Below are 9,382 nucleotides of genomic sequence, written 5' to 3' on the forward strand. Positions count from 1 at the left end.
CCTTGATCCCAGGACCCTGAGATCGTGACCTGAGCCGAAGGCAGCAGCAGCGGCTTAACCGACTGAGCCACCCAGGCGTCCCTCACTTTCTATAATGTTAAAATTCTTTACGAACATGTTATTTTTTAATATCAGAAAAAATTATTTTAAGAAAAAACATGTTTAAACACAAATCTCCATCAAAAGATGAATGGGTAACTAATTGTGCTATATTAGCCGTACGACAGAATACTACTTGGGAACAAAGTTTTGGCTCCTACAACAGCCTGGATGAATCCCAAAATCATTATGGTGTGTGAAAGAAAGACACCCCCAACACACACACACACACACACACACACACACATAGATACACGAAGTATAAAATATATGATTCTACTTACATAAAATTCTAGGAAAATAAAAATAATCTATAGTGGCAGAAAGCAGATCAGCGTCTGCCTGGGAACAGGGATGGAGGGAGGTTAAAAGGAGCCACAAGGAAACTCTAGGGAGTTATGGAAATATTTGTTATCTTGATGGTTTCACAAGTGTACACATGTGTCAGAACTCATCAAATTATGCACCTAAATATGCACTGTTTATTTATGTGAATTGTACCTTAATAGAGCTCATTGGGCTGCTGGAAGAAGTCCATGCATGAGGACTGAGCATAGTACCTGACACAAAAAAGATACTTAAAGTTCGCTATTGTGATTATCCTTTACTTTCAATGGAGGGTGTACTAGTCATGTTTTTTATTTTCTATATTTCGTGATGCTTTGACACCTTAGAGCCTTGTGAACCTGGGTAAGGACCACCCCTCTAAGGGGTGCCTTTGAGCACACTTTCATATGCAAACCAACCAATCCAACTACCTCCTTGATCTCAGTCTTACACAGCAAACCAATATTCCCTCTGCCTAAATCACCCCAGGGCCAAGTAACAGGCAACTAGGGACTTCTAGAGCCTAGAGCCTAGAGCTCACCAAAATTACTCAAATTAGCCAATTCTAAATTTGCTCAGCTTGCCTCCCCTGCCTTGCCCATTTCTTCCTGCAAAAACCATAATAAAGGCTCATGCCCGTGCTTTCCCCCTACTTCTGCCTCCTGCAGACCCTGGTTTTCCCCCATAGTGGCTCTGCGTGGCATGGTGAGCCCCCTGTTCTTGGGAACTGTAAGTAATAGTTTTCTTTCAAAGACAGTTGTCGCCATGTCTATCACCACACGTGATTAATACAAATCTCAGGTGCGTTTAATAACAAAGGGCGTCCTCCCGCTCCCAGGCAGCGGTCAGGGATGGAAGAGCTCTGTCTTATGTCCCATAACCCTACTGCCCCTCAGAGCTAAGCTCAGGGAAGGGGTCACTAAAGTAGGTTGAGCCTGGAAGAAAGACACCAACAACCAGGCGCATGCTGACGCCAGCTCATGCCAGCTCAGGAGGGCCAATTGTTAAACTTGCAGGGATTTTGTAAGCCAGTTGTTAGACTGTCGGTAGCTTGAAACCAGCCATGATGGGATACTTACACCACAGACATGGGCAAACACCACAAATTAGGGCTCCCACGCCCCATCACTACTTGCTAGCGCTGGCCGTTAAACACTTCCATGTTAACCACTGCCTCCAATTTCATGCCTGCTGCTCCATTTCTGCAAGAAAAGCAAGAAGAAAGGAAGGAAACTTTTTTCCTCCTCGAGCTGCTCCAGGTGGGGCATCAGCCGCCTACTCCAGGACCACCAGCAGAGCCCAGCATAAGACTCCATCATGCTCCCCACAACAGACCTCAGGTCTCCAGACACACTTTAAACAGATCTCTTTCCCCGACCTGAGACTTCTCCAGTCCCAACACCCCAGCCTGATCAGTCTAGTCCCCCAGGTGCCCTGGGCTGGAGCTGCCGGGTTGGATCACGGCATGGGACAAGCACACCCTAACCATGGCCACACTGGGAGAGTACTCGAATCGTAGTGCTCATGTGGCCTGCTGGGGAATTTCTGCTCCACCTGCTAGTGGGAAAGTATGGGAGAGACACCCAGGTCCTCTGGTAAGTGAGCTTGGAGCAAGGAACCAAGGGTCCCAGCTCGGCCGTTTTCTCTTCTGGCTCTGCCCACCCCAGAGCAGGCGGGCTGGGCCGGTGGGCAGGTGGGGAACCTGTGGAGTCACACACACCATCCTCCCCAGCTCAGATCAAAGTAACACTCCTCGCAAAGGCGGGCACTCCTGATCGCTATCTGCCGGCCACCTGCTTCTTTCAAGTGGCTCAGACTCAGCAGGCAGAGAAAGTCGAGAGGTACTGAACTCCTAAAACTCGTGCCACCCGTGAGGACCCTCCAACCTCACCCCAGCAACTGTCTGACTTCACTTTCTATTGCTCACCTCTTGTTCCCTCGGCCACAGGGTTCTTCCCGATCCTCAAAAATGTCAAGGTCATCCCCATCTCAGTGTCTTGGTCTTTTCTCTTTCTCCAGCACATCCTAGAGTGGGTTCCTCGTCACCTCCCAGGTCTCCAAACTTGAGCGGCTCATCCCGCCCACTCCACCAGACATGGGCACCTCCATCACAAGAGCCTGGACTATTGTCTCTAAAACTATTCCATCAATGCGTTCACCTGTTGATGGCCCTGCCTTCTACTCAGGGCTTGCTTTGTTCACTGCTGCGGCCCCAGGACTTTAGAACACAGCCTGTGATAGAGCGGGCACTCAAGAAATGCTTGTTGAATAAGAAACCAAATGCTTTTTTGAAAAAAAAAAAATTATTTTTCTTTAATAGCAAAATAATATATATTGTGGAAAATTTGGAAAATACAGAATACCAAGTACAGAAAATACAACTTAGAACCTTCATTAACACTTTTGATCATCAAAGCCTAAGTCTTACTTGGCTTTCTCATCATGTCCCTCGTGTGCAAGTAGGTCTATCACTGGTGTGTCGCTGTGTGGGTGCACATGCATAGACAGTCTTTCCAGGCCTCCTAAGGGGCCTTGGCCTCTCAGGTCCCCCTAACTCCTAACCCCACCCTTCTGCATCCATCCTGTTCCTGAGAACAACCCTTCATCAAGGACCTTTTCGGCCCAGGGCTGGTAAAGAGTTAAGGCTTTGCAATATAACCATGAGGTAGCTATGATCTTCCCCATTTCCAGATGTGGGGACAGGCCCTCCAGGAGGCTGGCTGATGTCACGGAGGCCAAAGAACTGGCAAACAGGGATTCCAATTGTCTGGAGGCCCCAAGGCCTCAGTTCTCTCTACCCGTGACTTTCAGGTCCTGTCAGCCTGACTACAGGCCCTCTGCAAGTGCCGTTCAGAGGGTGTGGTGCTCCCCAAGGAAAGCTAAGATGGATGGGTGGTGGTCACATCCACCAGTCCATGGACTCTTTAGGGCAGGCCCTGACGATGACCATACAGTGGGGCAGCCCCCTACACAGAATCCTCTCAGCCTCCTGACCCTCCCACCCTAGCCCCTGCAGCTCAAGGACCCTGAGCTTGGGCATGGCAAGGCAGGAGGAGAGGATTTCAGCCGGGGAAGGCATTTCTGGGGTGATGAGAGGACCTAGCAAGCACAGACTCTCCAGGGCGGGCATGCCCTCCAAGACCGACAGGCCAGGGGCAGAGAGGCCCCTCACGGTCAGCCGGATCTTCCGCACATCTCGGAGGTGGCGGCTGATGGCCAGGAGGGTGCTGTCGGCCGAGAGGGTGCAACCTAGCACCTCCAGCCTCTGCAGGTAGCTCAGCTCCTGGAGGCCCGCATCCAGCCCTGTCTCTGTCACGCGGTAGGTGCCACCGAGCACCAATGACCGCAGGGCGCGAAAGCGTGTCAGGCCCTGCAGGTGCTCGTCTCGGAAGGCAGGGACACGGTCCAGCACAATGCACTCCAGCAAGGGCAGCACGGTGGGGTCCTGCTCCTTGAGGAGCCAGGCCATGGAGATCTCACAGCTGTGCAGCTCCAGGGTCCTCAGGGTGCAGGGCAGGCTGGTGATGGGCACCATGCTCAGGTCGGCCACGTGCAGGCAGAGGCGCTTCAGGTTGGGGCACTTCTGGCCCAGGGCCCTCATCAAGGCGGGGGACAACTGGGGGGCCTGGGAGCCTGAGAACAGGTAGCCACCCATCCGCAGGGAATGGAGCCGGGATGCCATGTACCGGCGAAGGAGGTGCCACATGACTTTAGGCCGCATCTGTAAGAGCCAGAGATGGGGGTGACAGGGTGAGAGATATGGAGAACATTCCAAGGCCCCTGCCTGCCTGGAGACAAAAAAGCCCCAGTGGGGCTCCAGAGCTCCCCTGGGCTTCTGCCCCTCCCCTGCCAGGTTCATCTGACCCTGCACCTCCCCAGGAGCAACAACACAATATAACCCATTCATTTTGATTTCTGGTTTGAGCAAAAGCCATGAGGGGAAAAGAGAAGATCAGAATAGATCTGTCTTCAGCACAAGAGCGGATTCTCATAATCTGGAGTAAGTAAGAAAGCAAAGCGACTCACCAGCATTTTATCCCTTTCTTAAAGACCACTGCCAGTCGAAATAAGCAACACAAAACAAGCTGAAAAAGGCTAGAACTGCCTAGAGTAAGTTACACCTATGTTAAAAAACCATCATCACCATCATCACAACCTGGTAATGGTGAAAGCTGCAAAAATAAACCCTGGGAAGTTAATTACTAGAAAACAAACAAAATGTAACTTAATATAGGCACATTTTACCTTTAAAAAGAAAAAAAGAAACTGCAGAGTGTAAAATTTGTGCATAGCATAAAACCTGGGAGGTTGCTAGAAATTCAGAATCTGGGGCCCCGTCCAGTTAAATGAATCAGAATCAGCATTTTAACAAGATCCTTGGGTGATTCATATACACAGGCAAGTTTGAGACACTCCTTTATAATACTGTTTATAATAGTAAAAAGCTAGAAATAACTAAATGTCTGTCAACAGAAAAATAGATAAACTGTGGTATATATATTTAACAAGTTAAAAGAAACAAACTAGATTTACATGTTTCAATTAAAATAAATCTCCAAAGCAATGTGGCATGAATAAAGCTAGTTGTGGGTAGATATACAATAAATAGCATTTAATTACCTAAATAGAATACCATTATTTAAATTTGAGAAACACATTAACAAAACTTTATATTGCTTCTTGGCACTCATACAGGAAATAAAAAAGTCATCGGAAGACTACAAATCCATTTTCTAATAGTGGTTACCTCTGAGGACGGTTTCAAAAAATGCAACGAATATATCCATAAATATTGTGTGCATACATGTATACATAAATCTTTGCATGTCTGTTCACATAATCTGCAGCAAAAATGACCAAAGGTCAAAATGGGTTAAATCAAGGTGATGAGTACATAGTTGTTTCAGATATTACCCTCTACACATTTCTATAGATATTTGCAATAGTTCATACTAAAACAACAAAAATAAATACGATGCAAATGGGAAAAAGTGGGAAAGGTTCCGTTGCACTACTCAGGAAATAAATTCTGGAAATTAAGTTGAATCTGGAAAATGATTTCTCCAGGAAAACTCATTAATAGATAATATAAGCAACTCAGGTAAGTGACGGTGCGGGAATGCGCCCGGGACTGCCAAACTCGAAATCCAGGGAGCGAGGGGGTGGGGCTAGCGGCCCAGACACCCGACCGCGGCCCAGGCCCGCCCCGTCGGCCCCGCGTACCGTGTACAGCGTCAGGTCGACATGTCGCCAGAGCCACCGGTCGTCCACCAGCCTCTTCCATCGGTGACAAACCCTGGGGGAGGGGGCCCGCCGTTAGAACAACCCCGGCCCCGCGGGGACCGGATCCGCAGCTCAGGGTGAGTCCCACCCCGACCCGACCTTCCCACCCACCCCTGCGGGGCGGGGCCGCACCTGGAGATGCGGATCCGGTCCCGGACCGGGAGGTAGGAGAAGATCTCCAACAGGACTGAGTCCGGCAGGTCTGCCAAAGTCGCCATGATCCGACCGACACGCACTTCCGCTTGCGGCTGAGGGGATTCGGGATCTAGCTACGGGGGCGCCAGCGGGTGGCGGGGGGGGGGGGGGTCCCGGCAGGGCTGTGGCCGCCACCTCCGACGGCGGGAGGACAGTTTCAGCTTTCCTCTTGCGGTGACATGGTTGGGTCCCAGCGACAGGCCCGCCGGCGATGAGGATGGAGCGCGGAGGATGGGACTGGGGACCAAGCCCGAGCACGGAAGGCGTGGCTGAGACTCTGACGCGACCCGGAGGCGGGGTTAGGGGCGCAGACGAGGCTGGGGGCGGGGCTGGGGCTCGGACCAAGCCCGGAAGGCGCGGCTGGGGCGGTGACGGGAGACCCGGGGACGTGTTTGGATGGAGGACGAGGCCCGGGAGCGGGATTAAGGGTTGGGACGAGGCTGAGGGCGGGGCTAAGGGCCGGGACAGGGCTCGTAGGGCGGGGTTAAAGGCTGGGACTGTGCTGGGGGCGGGGCCAAGGGCGGGGAGGAGGCTCGTGGGGCGGGGCCAAGGGCGGCGACGATCAGCCCGGGGGCGGAGCTAGGGGCGGTGACAAGCCCGGAGAGCGCCAAGCGTTGGGAGGGCGGGGCTGCAGACTCCCGACCCAGCCCGGAAGGCGCCCTAAGAGCAGCGCTGTCTGGGGTCAACCAGGGGTTGTCCTAAGAGAGCGAGGCCCTAACTTTCTTACTTACTAACGCTTTTTGGTGCCTATGAACAAGAATAAATTTGTAGAACCGAAATAGCTTGTTAACAAAGGGCGTGTTCAATTTTTCGTTTTGGTAGAGCCAAATTGTTCTCCTTAGAGGCTGAGTTGACACTCCCACCAGATATATATCGCCCATTTGCTTTTAAAAGCTTTTATTTTTAAGTAATCTCTACACCCAAACTGGGTCTTGAACTTACAACTTGGAGATCAAGAGTCGCATACACTACCCACTGAGCCAGTCAGGCGTCCCATATCATTTTTTTTTTTAAGATTTTATTTTCAAATAATCTCTATGCCCAACACAGGTCTGGAACCCACAACCCCAAGATCAAGGGTCGCATGCTGCATAGACTGAGCCAGCAAGGCACCCCATCACTCATTTTTAAATTAGCAATTCATTAAAAAATTATCAATAAAAACAGTGAAATTTATTCAACATTCCTGTATTGATGAGTATTCAAGTCGTTCCCAGATTTGTTACCCAAACAATATTTGAGCTAAGCATTTATATATATACATATATATAAACATTTATATATACTTTATAGGTATCCCTCTCACATGTTTTTTCTATTGGATAAATAGAAATATATATATAGATATATCTATAGATATATCTTGCATTTTTTTCGTTTTTAAAACATTTTATTTATTTATTTGTCAGAGGAGAGAGAGAGCACAAGCAGGGGAGGTGGCAGGCAGAGGGAGAAGCAGGCTCCCCGCTGAGCAAGGAGTTCCATGCATGACTTGATCCCAGGATCCTGGGATCATGACCTGAGTCGAAGGCAGACGCTTAACCAAGTAAGCCACTCAGGTGTCCCTCTTACATGTTTTTTCTATGGGATAAATAAACCAGGAACCGGTATGATGGGTCAAAGGACATGTGAAGTTTAATTTAGAGGTTTTGCTAGATCACACCCCCAAGAGCGTATATCGGCAATAAATGTTTTCAGTACACACACACACACACACAGAGGCAGGAACTGGAGATGCTGAAAACTGTCTTAAAAAGAAATGCAAAACTCATTAAGATGTATACATTAAATGTGCGCGATTTTTGTGTATCAACTATACCTCAATAAAGCTAAAAAAATACATCTGTATGCTTGTTCTTATCCATAAACAAATAAAAAGTAAAACACCAGGGCTTTCATCTATCAGATTAAAAAAGATGAAGAAGGGGTGCCTGGTGGCTCAGTTGGTTAAGCCGCTGCCACTGCCTTCGGCTCAGATTATGATCTCAGGGTCCTGGAATCAATCAGGCCCTGCATAGGGCTCCCCACTCAGTGGGGAGTCTGCTTCTCCCTCTCCTTCTGGCCCTCCCCCCTGCTCATGCTCTCTCTCTAATAAATAATAAATAAAATCTTTAAAAACAAAACAAAACCAAAAAAAAAGATGAAGAAGCTGGAAAATATCTGTAGTGGCCTTGGTGGGAGGAAACAGACCCTTTCAACCTTGCAGTAGGGGCAGAATTGATTCAAACTCTTTGAAGGCAGTTTAGCAATATAAGATTGCAGCTTCTCTTGGACCCAACAATCCCAGGTGTAGGATCTCAAATTATTAAAAAATAAAATAAAATAAAATGAGGTAGGTCTTTCTATGCTGTTTCGAACAATCTTCAGGATACTGTTTGCTTTAAAAAGCAAAAGGTGTAGAGATCAGTGAATATAATTTGATCTCCTTGGAGATACATATATCTCCAAAAAATGCACAATTTATTATGTGCTTCACCCTTTATACATGAAGGCCTGTATAAAAACTAAAACATTCATAGGGTGCCTGGATGGCTCCGTTGGTGGAGCATGGGACTCTTGATCTCAGGGTTGTGAATTCAAGCCCCACACTGGGTGTAGAGATTCCTTAAAAAAATAAAAAGCCTTAAAAAAAAAAACCACCAAAAAACCCTAAGTCATTCGTTTCTGCCCTTTGACATAACTTAAAATACTGTATGTTACTTGAAAATACTAAGTCTCTATATCTATTGAAATGTGTTAATGTCTAAAAAGTTTTATCATTTTCTTGGGAGGCTCCATATCACACGTTTGAAGATGCAGGAACTATCTCCAGAAAGTGGAAACTTTAATGGTAGTTGAAGGCAAGGGCACTTTATGCTGCCATAACATACTGCTTGAATTTTTACCATGTGCACTTATTACCTTAAAAAAATGTAAGTTCCAAATGTTTATTAATCAATCAAACCCCTTTGATATTTTTCCTCAAACAAAAACACAGAAAAAATGCTTCATGCTTTGTCAGCCATCCTGCAACTGTGGAAAGGCCAAAAGAATCCCACAGAGGTCAAGTCACTTGTCAGGGCCACAGGCCCAGATCTGATGCCACAGTGTAGCCCTCTACCAGACTACCCCGTGGTCTTGATTCCTTCTGGAAAGCCTATGCCATCACACACCGGGAATGCCTTCTTTGCTCCCAGTGCCTTGGGCTTCCCCCTCACAGCACTGTACTGAAGACCTCTTCACTTGTCTTATTCTTCTATCAGACTGAATTCTAGGGTGGTGGGTCAGCCTTGGTCACTGCTGTATCTCCAAGGCCTGCTGACAGGCTGAGATGTTGGGAGAAGGAAACTCTTGAACAATTCCTTCCACCCCTAAGACTATTTCCCTCCTGGTGATTCCTAGGTGGGGCAATTGCTTTTCTTTTCTTTCCTTTTTTAAGATTTAATTTATTTATTTGAGAGAGAGCGAGCAGGAGGAGGGACAGAGGGAAAGGGAGAGA

The 9,382-nt window shown here is 48.0% G+C and overlaps 1 protein-coding gene across 2 annotated transcripts; it reads right to left on the reverse strand.

The window, feature by feature from the left end:
* Positions 1-2,710: 2,710 nt before the first annotated feature.
* Positions 2,711-6,183, reverse strand: FBXL12 (F-box and leucine rich repeat protein 12). Of its 2 annotated transcripts, XM_026481341.4 has the most exons (3): positions 5,842-6,183; positions 5,650-5,722; positions 2,711-4,147 (listed from the first exon to the last, which is right to left on the reverse strand). In XM_026481341.4, exons 1-3 carry the CDS (start codon positions 5,925-5,927, stop codon positions 3,326-3,328), a joined length of 981 nt encoding a protein of 326 aa, XP_026337126.1. In that variant the 5' UTR covers positions 5,928-6,183; the 3' UTR covers positions 2,711-3,325. The 2 variants fall into 2 exon arrangements, with proteins under 2 accessions (XP_026337126.1, XP_026337127.1); XM_026481342.4 differs by lacking the exon at positions 5,650-5,722 and having other exon boundaries at positions 5,842-6,177.
* Positions 6,184-9,382: the final 3,199 nt, after the last annotated feature.

Source organism: Ursus arctos, unplaced genomic scaffold (assembly GCF_023065955.2).
Source record: "Ursus arctos isolate Adak ecotype North America unplaced genomic scaffold, UrsArc2.0 scaffold_14, whole genome shotgun sequence".
Lineage (NCBI taxonomy): Eukaryota > Metazoa > Chordata > Mammalia > Carnivora > Ursidae > Ursus > Ursus arctos.

Bases quoted from the DNA above. Each gene is read 5' to 3' on its own strand.
- FBXL12 (XM_026481341.4), bottom strand. From the start codon at position 5,927: ATGGCGACTTTGGCAGACCTGCCGGACTCAGTCCTGTTGGAGATCTTC. The intron at 5,723-5,841 runs GTGCGGCCCCGC...CCCCTCCCCCAG, and splicing joins GACCGGATCCGCATCTCCAG to GGTTTGTCACCGATGGAAGA. The intron at 4,148-5,649 runs GTACGCGGGGCC...TGGCTCTTACAG, and splicing joins TCGACCTGACGCTGTACACG to ATGCGGCCTAAAGTCATGTG.